The sequence below is a fragment of the Aspergillus fischeri genome, genomic scaffold (assembly GCF_000149645.3).
Source record: "Aspergillus fischeri NRRL 181 1099437636261 genomic scaffold, whole genome shotgun sequence".
In the NCBI taxonomy this organism is placed as follows: domain Eukaryota; kingdom Fungi; phylum Ascomycota; class Eurotiomycetes; order Eurotiales; family Aspergillaceae; genus Aspergillus; species Aspergillus fischeri.
This window is the reverse complement of record NW_001509765.1, coordinates 811151-825799: the sequence shown is the minus strand read 5'-3', so window position 1 is coordinate 825799 and position 14649 is coordinate 811151. Positions and strand designations below refer to the sequence as shown.

At 48.7% G+C, this 14649-nt stretch overlaps 3 protein-coding genes across 3 annotated transcripts, besides 6 other annotated features; 2 read left to right on the top strand and 1 right to left on the bottom strand.

Annotated features, from left to right (window-relative positions):
- Positions 1–713: 713 nt before the first annotated feature.
- Positions 714–815: a mobile genetic element.
- A 481-nt stretch (positions 816–1296) lies between these two features.
- Positions 1297–2584, top strand: NFIA_031160 (uncharacterized protein; the record flags this gene model as incomplete). Its single annotated transcript, XM_001262579.1, has 4 exons — positions 1297–1533; positions 1635–1725; positions 1784–2170; positions 2226–2584. The coding sequence occupies 4 exons, from the start codon at positions 1297–1299 to the stop codon at positions 2582–2584; spliced, it is 1074 nt and encodes a 357-aa protein (XP_001262580.1).
- Positions 1543–1584: a microsatellite.
- Positions 1544–1584: a microsatellite.
- Positions 2585–3364: 780 nt separating the features above from the next.
- NFIA_031150 (bZIP transcription factor) lies at positions 3365–4676 on the top strand (the record flags this gene model as incomplete). Its single annotated transcript, XM_001262578.1, has 3 exons — positions 3365–3530; positions 3588–3695; positions 3937–4676. The coding sequence occupies 3 exons, from the start codon at positions 3365–3367 to the stop codon at positions 4674–4676; spliced, it is 1014 nt and encodes a 337-aa protein (XP_001262579.1).
- A 165-nt stretch (positions 4677–4841) lies between these two features.
- Positions 4842–4913: a microsatellite.
- Positions 4844–4905: a microsatellite.
- Positions 4914–8160: 3247 nt separating the features above from the next.
- On the bottom strand, positions 8161–9811 carry NFIA_031140 (HMG-box domain-containing protein; the record flags this gene model as incomplete). The annotated part of the gene is made up of 3 exons (XM_001262577.1): positions 8161–9435; positions 9502–9576; positions 9629–9811. The coding sequence occupies 3 exons, from the start codon at positions 9809–9811 to the stop codon at positions 8161–8163; spliced, it is 1533 nt and encodes a 510-aa protein (XP_001262578.1).
- Positions 9812–14427: 4616 nt separating this feature from the next.
- Positions 14428–14649: part of a mobile genetic element that runs on past the window's edge.

The window sequence follows — 14649 nt, the reverse complement described above, 5'->3', positions numbered from 1 at the left end:
CTAGCTAGATCCAGACATTTCCTATCTAGCACCTGTACTTGTTCTAATATCCAGATAAAATGGATATTATCTAGTAATCATTTAGTCTACAGCATTCGAGCTGCGTTTAGCGCGGGCCCAATGCCATTCGCTTATTCATGAACCAGGATGCTCGAACGATGTAACATGTCAAAGGGACTTGAACAAATGTACGACGCGGGACGGAGCCGACTGCTTCGATCAGCCAGTGTCGTCTCAGCCTTAGTGCTTAGTGTCGCATCGCCGGACCTATTGAGTAGGTATGGATTGGTCTGCGTACAATGCCTCAAAAACCCACCAACTGAAACAACAGAAGGAATGGCCCCGCATTCCACAGTATTACTGTCGAGTCTGTCGTGATCCCTACTTGATCCTTGACCGTTTTCGGCTGCACCTGTGGGTCAGCATGAGTTGGCTTTACAGGGATCAGGGCGTGGAGCTGTCCTCTACACGAAGCCTTCAGGCCACGCGACTCATACCTACTCGCAATGGTAAGGTCGTAGCCTGTAAGCTGACGGAATGTACAATTCTACGTCAAAAGTTTCCGTCCTCCCCCCTGTAATTGAAAATATATATTTCTCTTGAGAAAATCAATTCTTCCACCATACTATATACAGACTCATAAAATTATATGGAAAGGTACGATTCTAGAGAAAAATAACTGTAGATTTCAAAAAACATAGTATTTCCACCTAGTATGTAGTATACCAACCATTAGCCTTAATGACAGCCTTCACACACTGTGGCATGGATGAAATCAATGCGTTAAAATCAAGCTTAGCCCAGGCGTGCTTAATATTAGGTTATGATTAGGTGAGCATGGCGGCTAGTTAGTAGTACATTTGAAGTATTCTAAAAATAGGTAGTAGACATTCTTCTGATAACAACAATTTCGAATCGTCCCAATCAAGATCACGACCTGGCTACGAACTTGACGTTATCAGGGGACTCGATTATAATTGCCATTATACGCCTGTTACTAGTATATGTAGCTAACTCTCTGAACGTCGAGCTGATCTATCTAAAACGCTAGACTGCTTTAGCCAACTCTGCATGGGTGTTGCAGGTCAGCTGATCTCCATCCGCCCCTGCATGAATTGTGAAATTATTGTCGAATTCAACTTCACTTTGTGCATCTCCCTTCGTCCTTTCTTATCCTGTCCAACATTTTACCCCGCCTCCTCCTCGCTATCCCCATTTCGCAGTGACCTTGCGATCGGCTGACGACTCCGTCCCCTTCTCTTTCAAACCAAACCCTCCCCCTTTCCTGCACGCGCCATGGCGAGTGCGCGAAACGGCGTCAGCAAGGATGAATTGCTTCCCGTCTACGAGCGTCGGTCGCAACGAGATGGCGACATCTCTGGATCCGTGAAGAGCTTTGCGTCGACTATTGGAAATAGTGCCAGCGCTGCTGTGCTCGCCTACTGCCTGTCCTCCATCAGCATGACTTTGGTGAACAAGTACGTCGTTTCTGGTGCCAGCTGGAATTTGAGCTTTCTCTATCTCGCCATGCAGGTGTGTCTCTTTTTTTTGTTTTTTTTTTTTTTTTTTTTTTTTTTTTTTTTTAATATTTATTCGGCATCACTCGAACAAATTGAACCCTAACTTCACACAAGTCTTTCATTGGCACCGTGGCGATATTGGCCTGCAAAAAGACAGGACTCATCCAGAACCTCGCCCTATTTGACTTGAAGAAGGCCCAAACGTGTAGGAGGCTTCCGCTTAGGCCCCGTCGCATGCAAACAAACACTAAACTCAATCGCAGGGCTGCCGATTTCCCTGCTGCTGGTCGGAATGATCTATACGGGCAACAAAGCGCTGCAATTCCTCTCCGTTCCCGTTTATACCATCTTCAAGAATTTGACAATCATCGTCATTGCGTACGGTGAAGTTCTCATGGTCGGGGGCGGCGTGAAGCCTCTCGCCCTGCTGTCTTTTGGCTTGATGGTGCTCAGCTCCGTTGTGGCAGCCTGGGCCGACATCCAGAACGCGACAACCGCTACCGTAGGGGCTAGCTCTGATTCAACAGCCGCGGCTCTGTCGGCTCTCAATGCTGGTTACGCTTGGATGGGGACGAACGTAATCTTCTCTGCCTCGTACGCACTGGGCATGCGCAGGGTAATCAAGAAGACGAATTTTGACAACTGGGACGGTGTGTGTATTGGGCTAGTAGGCGAAGCACCTTTACTGACGGCGCGCTGATTTAGTCATGTTCTACAATAATCTGCTCAGCATCCCCATTCTGCTGCTTGCTTCCGTGCTCGCCGAAGACTGGTCTTCTGAAAACCTACAGAGGAACTTCCCTGCCGAGTTACGACAAAGCTTGTTTATTGGAATCCTCTACTCTGGCGTGGCCGCCGTCTTTATCTCGTACTGCACAGCCTGGTGCGTTCGAGCCACGTCGTCTACCACCTACGCCATGGTGGGCGCCCTGAACAAGCTTCCTCTGGCTGTTGCAGGCATTGTCTTCTTCGCGGCTCCCGTCACATTCGGGAGCGTATCTGCTATTGTGCTTGGGTTTATCAGCGGCCTCGTCTACGCGAGGGCGAAGAGCACCGGTGCATAGAGGCCAACCCGTGCCTATGAGCTCTGACTGCAAACCAATTAGCGAGGCACGACCCGCGACCAATGTATGATTTACTGTAATTTTTACCAAATACTGTACGTGGCCATCCCTATTGAAGGGATATCCAAGTAACCATAGTATGAATGATCCTGATGAGCGAACTATATGTGCGAGTGAGTGTTCTCATATATTCTGGAGCACAATTGATTTGGTTGTGCCCACTGGTAATGGTTCTGGTAGCAGCGGATTTTCGGTACATATAGCAACATAGGTACAGGATAACGAGGTCGGCATCAGGCCAAGACTTGGTCATTACTTCTGAAGTGAAAGTATTTTGCTCTCTTGTCGCTGTCTGGTCTGGGGATATCAGAGGATCAGGGAATCTCATGCTGGGGTTGTTGCTGTCGTTCCTACGGAGTTACGCCTCGGGACTACTCGTAGTACTGGGTAGTTTAGCCGGTAAGCCCCCGCAGGGGTTGAGACTAGGGCTGTGCAGCAGCTAATAAGTACTGTAGCTGCTTGATCCTGAATCCTCCAGCGCCGTGCCGCGACGATGTAACCCCTGCTGAACATATTATTACACTACTATCGCTACTAAGCTAGGATGGTGGTCTGGATTCCCAAGGTGGCTGCTAACCAGCCTGGCGTTATTGCGGCACCACTGTGTTTTTGTATTTCAATTAGTCGTTAGATTGAAGGGTATTAAGTACACAGACTTGTCGATCGCGACCCGACATCAATTGATTGTTGCGAGCTCTGGACTACCTCCACATGCTCATCATGTCGTTCAACACGGACAAGCAGCAACCGTCCTCCAAACTACCTAACATCCCGCTCTATGCCCTGCCAAATCCTGTTGATCTAAGCCCCGAAGATGACTGGACGCGTATCAAAGATCGCAAGATGAAGAATAGGATTCAAAACAGGGTTGCCCAGAGAACCTATCGTAACTCAAAACTTCCCAACCAGCCAGGAAGATGCATACCTAACTAGTCGTCCACAGGCCAGCGCATGAAGTCTCGCATCGTCGAGCTCCAGGCCAGAGTAGAACAGAATGAGGGCAACAGCAAGAGGCAGTCGGCCGTCGATGAGGAGCCCTTTGCCGATAGCGGTTTGGGCAGCTCAATCGTCGATATCCAAGAGAACCACCAACCTGCGACGGACGCTGTTGTCGCCCCGTTGACGTCGCCGACGACGAGACCAGCAACGGACGGCGGCGCAGGCGAACGAAGAAACACCTTTCATGCCGGACAGCCTCTATGGACAACCGCTCTTGAACCATCACAACGATTCCGATTTCTAGAAAACCGACAATCTCTCGCGCTTAATGTGGCAGAATTCGTTCCCCACAGATCCCTTGGACGTCGTCACGCAGCCAAACTTATCATCAACCATGGCTCACATGACGACAGCCGGTATGGCCTCGCCGTCGGACTCGGCGGGCTCACCCAGTCTTCTGGACAATGACGCAACGATAAACGAACGGTTTGAATATATCATGGAATGTGTGGATGCACTGGGATTCAACGACTTCGATGCGCTGGTCATTGCATACTATGGAGAAAAGTTTACAGAGTCCTCGCAGCTCGCGAACGAACAACGACTCAGCCGCAACAGGCGCCTCCCCAAGGCGATAGCAGACATATTCAACGCCTCCAAGGAATGGAGCGCCTGGGAGCGGCGGGGGTTCTTCGAGGAGATATTGCGGTCAACCGAGGCCATGTTGGTGGCGGAGAAGAAGGACGCGAGCAGCGCCATCAACGCTGCCCTTGCGCCTCTAATGATGACGGCGGAGACTCGGAATGGTGCCAACATGGCAAACACAGCACAGGTCCTGCAGGCCTTGAAGAAGACAATTCCGAGGGAAGTAAGTTTGTTCCAAGAGACCAAAAGATTCGGCCCTTCTGCGCAGAAGACAGCTAACGACGGGCAGCTTCCGAACTTGTGGACGATCATGATTGCGTTGGCCTCCTCCAACGGCACCGCGTGGCAGAAAGACTCGGGGTCCGCGCTCGCGGCCACTCTGCTGTTACACTGCGCGGGGCGCGTACCCAAAGAACAGCTTCTCGCTCTGATAGGCGCCTGCCTGTGAAGATGGCTGTTATGATCTGGGATGCAGTATAGACCAGTCGACCTGTGAACCAGGTAAGGGTCCGTTCATACGAGAAGGGCAGTAGGAGAGGTACGAGTAGGGCTCCGAAAGGAATAAAGGAGTATGGATATGCGGGCATACTCATATTCGCGTGCATAAGCCTGTTATTCATATTCGCATTCATATTATTCATATTCGCATCCATATTATTTATATTCGCATCCATATTATTCATATCACCGACCCTGATATTTAATAATTATTCTGCGGTCAATAGCATGGTCAACCAACTCCGTCATCACTGTGCGCCATATCTTGCGCAGCTTCAACCTCTCCTTGGTATCGAATGATCTTTCTTAAGCTTCTAACCTGTGAGAGGCCTGAACTAGATACGGTGACTCCTACCCGTATCCGGTGTTTTGAGGCTTTAGATTGCTGCTCACGGGCCTTCTGCGCGGCAGCTGAATTGTATGGGTCTTTAGAGAGCACAGTATCCAGATGAGCCTGCGTAACAGCACCCTTGTCTAGCATCTTAAGATTATGTATTTGATTATACCCTTGCAGGTGATAAGCAGCATCTCTAACCATTTTGAATTGAGATACCGTCTTTATTGTGCTTCCATATGTCTAGATAGTGTTACTAGTTGCCTCTGAAGCTGGTGTATAATGTTGACATTCTGGTAGGCTCGTGATGATAATATCTGGATTCCATGGAACCAGCCTGGTAAGTTGGAGCCAGCTAAGATAGTAGACTTTTTGAAGGTTTGACGTTGTATCTCTGAGAGAGCATTCATGAATTTGATCTTACTAAACTCCCTGCATCCAGATTGGGTAGCATTGGTAATAGCTTTACTATGCCAGTGCTTAAAGACATTGAATGCAGCAACATTGAGAGGCTAAAGAATATAGTTTGTAAGCAGAATTAGAAAGAAGATTATGATACACCTTTGCTCACAGGATCTGATGAGTTATAGTTGATATAGGAGCCGTATCCATCGCAAAGAAGAAGGTAATATACCCCTTCTTAGACCACTGTAGCGGCATGGGAGTGCTGAATCCATTAATATGCCAGTTTGTCATTGATATGTCCACTCTCAAAGATATGAGTCTATTCAAAGAATCGCAACAAGATTATTTATGTCTAACAGCATAGACTCTTACACTATCACAGTATCACTGTCTAGAGCGCCTCAGTTTTGAAGATTACCTCAATGACCTTGATTGTACTGATGGTGTCATCTCACCATGATCCATAACGAGACGTAGTTATGTAATATACAGCTGAATCAGTATATGAATAATTCGTAATATAATTCTGGCAATACCCAAGTGGAAAGGGGAGATCTTTCCCAAACCCGAAAGCTTTGTTTCTCTTCGCCAACGCCACGCCCGCCTTAGTATTTACCGGATCCGGCCTAATAAGGGGCGATCAGTAAGACGGCGGACTCGAGGCGTCCAACAATCTACTAAGTAGCCCCTCCGTATCCAGTCAGACGTGCCGCTCAGCTGCACCTGTGGCGGGGCCCAACGGTAGTACAGTAGTACAGACTACACAGAGCTGAAGCCCAGCTAGGTGAGCTGCTGATCCCCAAACTCGGAAATTGCTCCGGCTGGGGCTAAAAGTACAGACCCACAGAAGTATGCTTGCGAGGCACTAGGACAGTAACGTTGTACGTTGTATGCCACTTAGCTCCGTAATTCAGGGCTATCAAGACGGTCCTAGAGCAGGGGTCATCCGCTCACCAGCAAGTTGGTATCGTACACGGACAGTCATTGTTATGATCTCCTTTTATAGGTCCTCCTCCTTAGCCGATGTGCCCTATCAAAAGAGATACGTCTGACAGAGCAGGTACCCCGCAGCGGGGGTAAAGTCGTACATTGGACCTATTTAGATTAGGGTGGCCGCGGGTCGGGTTAGGGTCAGACTTCGACCCTGACTCGCGAGCAGGCCGCTCAACCGGGACTCATGACTCTAGATCACATAAGGCCGGGTCAGGACATGACCATGATGACTCAATGGATCAAGATCACCTAACACACTAACCCAGAACAGCAGTTTTCCCTTTCCGTGTATAACTTGATACACTCTGTAATTTGGAGCATCCAATCACCACAGACCCATATTCACTGCCTTTACCACCCTTCGTACATAGATTACAGCGCTTAAGATGTAGTATGCAACCAATAGATGATCGAGGAGCAAGAAACACACCAACATAGAATTATTTAGCCTGGATTATTTGAGATGTCTCAGACATATCACAGTCTTCTTTTCAGAATGGTCACCATAACTCTTTCTCACCATCTTTGGCTTAAATGGCAAAAACTATTCCAAGTACAACACTATAGAAACAATAAGGTGGTTGCACTGTATATATATCCAGACCACCAAAAATGTTACGGTCTTTTCTTCCATGCACTTCCCTTTCTAGTTTCCTTGAGGTTATACCCACCTGACATATTCCCCTAAGAGAAGTGGTTTCTTTCTGCTATAAAATCAGTGGCGTGACTTGATTAGTTGCGCAGCTTGGTGTTCCCCTCTTTTAGGCAGCATGAGATGCGTATCTCTTGCATGGGTCCTTCAGCTGATGAGTTGTCCTTGTATTCAATTTCAAATCATTGATTACGCTCAACAAGGACTTAAGAAGTTTCTTAGGGAGGCTATATGTTAAATAGAATGCTTCATGAAGGATTCTTGAGGGTTCCTCAAGAAACAGTCTTGCCATAATTTGACTTGGTACCTTCTTCCTTACCTGACTGACAGGCCTTCTACCCTGCACAGTAGACACCTTAACACTAGGTAAGATGCTTATAATACTAATAATATTTTATTCTATTTCCTTTAGGGATATCCTACTATAGTTCTAGCCATAATGCTTATAGCAAATCCTGCAGCCTAGCTACTATAGCTATAAGGATCAGAACACTTGTTCTGTCGCAAATCCAGTACAAGTGGACAGGTATGTCAGCAGCACGAGGAATCATTTCACTTGTAGTGGGAGATATGCTCACTCGCTGTTATAACCTACCTTCCACCAAACAGCCGCGAAGACCGACACTGACTCCCTCGTGACCAATTAACCATCTCTCCGCTGAAAGTTTGTCTGCTTTATAGCGGCCCTTCTAGAAAATTCAGCAAATTCACAAAACGACAAGATACAACTGGCTCTGTATTATTTGTAGTTACACCTAATTCCTTATGTAAATGACGCCAATAACAGCCTAAACCTAGGATAGGGCCACCAAAGAGACAGAAGCACCAGGAGACCTGAAGAAAGCAGGGTATCACCCAGTCCCACCATACTAGACTCCGCGCCTGTACAACTCCGACCCTGAGGTTTTCTTCTAAATTACAAAAGGCCAGCCCAACATGACAGAAAGAAATCCCAAAACACACATGAGTAGGCATGACATGTCGCTCATCTTCTCGTTGCAAAAGACAGGGACACAAATGAAGCTGCCTTGATTAATGTCACATTGTCGATTAGCATGAATATCCGGATGCCTGAGAGTTGATCCAGTGTTCGAATTCGCCATTGGAAGCATCAAGGCTGGTCTCGTTGTCGGCAGAATCCCAAGTATCGCGGCTATCCCCGAGAGTCTGCATGCCTTGATTATAGGTGGCGCCGACATGGTATGTAGATGGCAGCGGGGAGGGAACAGGGACATAGCAGTTGCTTGTCGGGACTTCTTGCCAGATTGCATAGTGCGGCTGGCTGTACATCGCATGCTGACTAGAGTGGTCGCTTAATGACAGCAACTGAGGATCCAGCTGACCATTGGGTCCAGTTCCAGGGGTGTTCTGGGGTTGAAGAAGGTTGTGGTGGGCGGCTCCAGGCAGCCCGGCCAGCACCGTCGATGAGGTGAACGGGATGTCCTGGAGTCCAACATGCTTGAATCGAGGATCTTCAGTAGGATGGCCCATGAGGTTGTGATGCATTGACTGCTGGAGGTATGGAGAGGGCCTGGGAGGTGACAGCATGTCTTTGCTGTGATGACTGGTCTGCCACGAAGAACCATAATATGTCGTCGTGAGCAGCCCATGCTCGGGAAAGTTAATGGGTGTTGAGTCGCGGCTGGCCCAACCATTGCTGTCGACCTCGGACGAGCCCGCGGCACGAACCTGGAGGAACGTCGGGCTAGATCCAGAGGTCATCTCGCCACCATCCACGGTCAGCTGGTCGTCATCCGTCTCAGATCGTTTCTTCTTTTCCTTCGATGGAGAAAATTTGTAACCTGGGTGTGCTTTGAGATGATTGGCCTTTTCCATGTTCGCTAGAAGCTCATACTTCTCGCGAATCTCTGGCGTTTCGATCCTCCAGCTGTCACCTGCGACCTTTGAAACGACTTGGTGATTATTCTGTGCAACCCACTCCTTAGTCCGCTCGGCATATGCAGACCGGTAGAGCATGAACGAGTTCATGGGTCTGGCAACTTTGCCATTCTTTCTGGCAACCTCCTTGTGACGCACCTCTCTGGGCCGACGCACCCAGCTATCCATGTCTCTGAGGGGAACATGTGTCAGATGCTTGGTAACTCTGCTCAAAGGACCAGGTAGCTTGGGTTTCGATTCTCGATTGCTCGCCTTTTTCGCTCTGCGCCTAATTCTGGGAGTTTTAGCCACTCTTACTTCCCCTGGGGAAAGCTTCAAGGCTGATGAAGATGGCCAGCGAGGAGGAGTCGCTTTCAATTTGCTAGGAACAACTCCATCGTCCGCGGCAGGAGGCGCCGTATTGACCTGAATAGCTGAGGGTAACATCTGCCTTTCATTAGCACATTCTTGGCTAGCTAAACATGTCATTGAGGACGGGAGCGGGAACTCTACCGAATGCTGAAGTGGCGGAGGTGTTGGGTACTCGTGGTGGGAGACATATCGCGGTGACGATGAAGGGCCATAGGTCTGCTCCACAGTGAGTGGGTAATCAACAAGCTGGAAAAAGCTTTCAACTCACCATCGCTTGTGGCTTCAGCTCACTGTAAGCAGCTTTAGCGCTGCAGGTCAAGCGATATGTGATAAAAGGGTTCTGAGAGCAATCTAGTGAGTTGAGCATCTGTTCAGAAGCGGGATCTCCATTTGTTGACTGAGGGGGAGAAGGAGATTGAATGAATCTCGCAGTTGCAGCTGCAGCGGCCATTGTGTAGCAGATCAGAGGTGATGATGGTAGGAGATCTTGGGAATTGTCGCGCAATAGGAAATATGCGTCTTTAGGACGCAGTGGAAGTGGTTGTAGGACTTCTATCAGAGATCAAGAGTAGAAGTAGGCAAGATAGGTGGCACCAAGAAAAGAGAAGAAGAAGGATAGAGGAGGGGTATGAAGCATGTTTTATGAAAGATATTCAACAAACAGGATGGAAGGATGGATCAATTGGAAGAAAGGACTGGTTGATTGACAGACTGATTGATCAAGGTATGGGGATGTGAACGAGATGGTGAATCCCAAGAGCCCCGTCAATCTTATTTAATATATTTTAATGTCTGATCTCTGGGTAATAGTGGAGGGTATTATGGTTCTTGCATGCATCATTATTGCAGACCTGGAGCCAGTAGACAGACACATCCATATAGGTGGGCGATCATCTGCCAAAATGAGCCTAGCTGGCAATCAGGCACACTTAGTCATGGAACAAGAAAAGCATAATCCACTTAAACTGTGGCTCAGTCATCCTTTTTATGGACTATGACTGGCTGGAACCGGATCATCCCTTGCTTTTCCCGATTGCCTAATTCTGTCATCAATAGATGCTCAATAGGGATGAGAATGAGGAGCTTATGCCGCTACCCGATATGGATGCACCGCCCTGACCTTAATGGGGTCAAGTCAAGCGTGACCATGGCGTTCTCAGCTCCAGGCTACGACCTCTAAGCTTTCTACTCTCGTGTCTCTGGTAAGCTGGACAAAGAAATCAGTCATCGCAAACCACCGAGTCACAGACTAACTCAGCATCTTCTCCGGGAAAGGCGCGGACTGCGACAATGGTCCTTCTAGAGTCATCTGCTCCTGCAAATACTGGCCAACAAGTAGTCACATTCCCTGCCTTGGTGATGTGATGGCTGACCTTGGCATGCGCCTTTTCCCTTGGGAGTTGGGACCAGTCAGTCAGTCAGGGACTCCTCTCTCCCTGATCCGCTCCAGTAGGCTGAGGCCCTGAGTCAATGGCGGCGTTGTACTTGCTGGGAAATCAAACCAAAAATGCTCTGGGCGCTGTCTTTCTTCCACTGTGCTAGGACAGAGAGGAGACCGGGGGCTGCCATTAATATTATCAGGTCCTATTTCCTATTCTTTTCTGGCGTGCCATTTGAAGGCTTGGAACTAAATATACACCAGTGGATTTTCCTCCCAAAGAAAAAAAAAAGAAAAATCAGAAAATAAGTAATAATAATTATTATAATGAGAGAGTGTGTGAAACTGCGCTGCGCCCCTCCTTTGTTCTAATTCTAAATGCAGATGCTTTGAACTGCTTCTAGATCCCTTATTACTGAATCAATATGGGACTGAGTAGCTACAGTGGATGTAGGTACCGCAGTGTGGATGGAGCCATCCATGGATCATTATTTGATAGATGTTGAATATTTCAAACATTCAAGAAAATAAAAAGAAAGGAAGATTCAAAGAAGAATCTAATTACAGACTCAAAGACACAATTGTGTTCTGAATACTTTTCTGTCTATCTATGTCGGACTGTTCAATGTCCAGGCATTGTCACGCATGAGGGAAGATCCTCCTATATGGCTCTAACTGCCCGGAAACTGTCGCGGTAATAAATGCGACTTCTTTTAATTAGCTTCAGGAAAGTGACCAGCACTTACTGGTAAGTAATGGGTCTATGGGTCTATCAGTCTCGAGACGGGATCAGAGGACGAACCAAAGGGGGAAAGGGGGGGGGAAAAAGGAAAAAGATTCAAGTTGACTGGTAGATACTTACATGCCAAGCTGCACTAGTGGATGTCGTCAATACTTCACTGTACTGCAGCGTCAAACAATTGATAGCCAGTCGCAAAGTTGGGAGCCAAAACATACCAGGCACTAGCTATCTGTCCACGACCTGACTTACAATCCAAAGTGATAATGGCGATATGTGTGATGTAGAGTCTCATGATTCGTTTAGGAATACGGAGTAGAAGAGGGAAGACATCTCCACCCTCCGCTATGACACTCAGAGGATCTATCTATGATGATGATATCAGGAGCGATGTTCCATGGGATTGAGGATATAAGACTACATGTCATCGGAGTTCGTGGGTGGATATCTCAAATAGAACGTGAGGCGGTTACTGTACCTACTTCCCTCCCATGGAAAAGGTATATCAATTCAGGGCGAACTCCGTGTGGTGAGGAGACATCAGGACTCGCCCATGGAACCGCACTTTTCCCACATGGCTTTTTGGGACCTTCGTAACTTCCAGCAAATCATCCCATATGTAATAAAGTACGTATTTCAAAGAGGACCATGGGCATTTCCCAATAGTCAACTTAAATCGCGGCGGAATATGGGAACTTGAGATCATCGATCGCTGTCGGGTCCTGGGAGCTTGCAATAGTTCGTTACGGAGTAGATACCCACCTGTATGTGGACGTCTTGAGTGGGAAACGGAGTTGCCGTTATGTTGTCATTGATAGGTAGTTGGTTCGGGTGCAAGTGGTTCAGGGTTAGGAAGCCCCATAGCCGGACCAAACAGAGAGGATGGGGTATTGGGTTGGACTGGGCCAGTTTTGTGGGGAGCTTGACGTGGTTCACAGGTAGATTTGAGAAGAGGTAGATAGAATATCTCAGTATCGACCCTCTCTACCTACACAATCAGCTTCCGTAATTTTCCCTTTTTCCTCTTAATCGTCCCTCACCTGGAGTCCGCCCTATGTCGCCATTTGTAGATGCCGGGTTGTATGGAGTAATAGCCCGGCTTTTACTATTCCATTAAGGGTGGCTGCTGTATCCGTATCACAATTAAGTTCCCTCCCTGCCACGAGGATCCCATTGGTGGTGCTTTTGATTGGGTGAGCCAAATTTGCGCCGCACTGCCGCAGGCTGACTCGGACAACCCATCGGTGTCCACTGGGCGAAGATGCCTCCGGGCGGCCCCCTTGCGGGACGGCCCGAAACACGAACCCCTTAACCCCCTGACCGCGACGAACAGTAAAACTCACCACCACGGATAAGACCGAAACGCGTTACCAGACCACCAAACAAATATGCTCAGGAACAGGAAAATGAAGCTGAGAGGAACAACGCGCGTCCCCAGCGGGGAAGAAAGACCCAAGGCAGGCTGAGAAGCCAAAGTGACGCGCTAATGGGACACGAAGCACCACCTCCGGAAGACACCGCGACAGACGGCGAGGACCGCGAGACACCTAAGCTGCTCGCAGAGCTCGCAAAACTCAGGAGAGAGATTAGGAAACGCGATGAACTGCACCGAGATGAGCTACAGAAGGTCAAGGCTGAGTTTAGAGCAGCGTTAGCCGAGGTCCGACAGGAACTAGAAGACCTGAGAAGCGGAGCGGCCTTTCCGCACCACAACTCTGAGTCATGCTCACAAACTAGCCATGAAGAGATCCTTCAGGAACTCCAGTCCCTACGCAGTGCGATCACCACCCCAAACACAACAAGCGATCATGCAACGTGGGCCCAGGTTGCGGCCGCCGGAGACAAGACACAACCAACGCCCCGCAACCCCGTGCTCAACAAGAAGAAACAGCCCAAGGAGGTCAATTGCATTAGAGTCAGCACAAAACCGAGCGACACTGGCGGCGAAAATGATAACGAAAATACATTTGGGAGATACCTGCCACCTAGATTAGCAGTTACACACATCCAGAACGCACTCTCAATCACACACCAAAAGACATACAGGTCCTGGGAGTGGGAACCACCAGAACCGGGTACGTGATACGGTTCAAGGACCAGTTCCAAGCAGAGATAGCGAGATCCAACACAGAATGGCTAGAAGAACTAGGCAACAACACCAAGCTAGCGCGACCGCGGTTCGCAGTGGTGGCACACAGAACGCCGACGGAAGACTTTCTGTCACCAGAAAATGAAAAAGCCTTCATCGATAAGATCATGGAAGAAAATGAGATGGAACAACACGGCTTCCGCATCAGCCGGATAGCCTGGCTCAAACCAAGAGACAAACCGATTGGCAAACACGGATCGCTGGCTCTCTGGTTCGACACTCGCGAGGCAGCGGAGTGGGCCATTGACAACGGGCTCCTAATGGGACAAAGATATATTGGCAGTGTGATACCATACCAATTCAAAGAGAGAAGATGCTACCGGTGCCAGGGATTTGGCCACCTTGCTTGGGCATGTAGAGAAGAGGCCAGGTGTGGACATTGCGCAGGCGAGCACGAACTACGACGCTGCCCGCCTGGCGTGAGAGCCCGGTGCATCGACTGCACCGGTGAGCACCCGACTAACGACCGAAGCTGCCCCAGACCGGCCAGACCCCCCTTCACTCAATGACTACACCTAACCTACGTCTACTGCAATTGAACATATGGAAATCTAGACCAGGCATGGAAGCCTTGATCAACGACCCCCAAACACAAAACTTAGATATGCTCCTCATCCAGGAACCAGCACTCACAGCATACAACACACACGTCAACCACAGCGCCTGGCATCTCTATCAATCAACATGCCAGGAAGACACCCCCAAGAAACGCAGTTTACTCTATGTAAACAGGAGAATCTCAACAGCATCACAACAGCATCACATCGACAGATACATTGCAACTACCCTGATGTCACAGGAGTGAAACTATGGACCCCAGAGCGGCAGACGCTAATATTCTCAATATACGTCCCGCACACGAACTACAGCCAGGTCCTTGGAGAAATCTCAATCCAGCTGATGCTGAAGGAGATCGAAGCCTGTATCCAACAAGCCACAGAATCCACGGACAAGCCGACAACGATTATCATGGCAGGAGACTTTAACCGCCATCACCCAATGTGGAGCAAAAACCGCATCTAC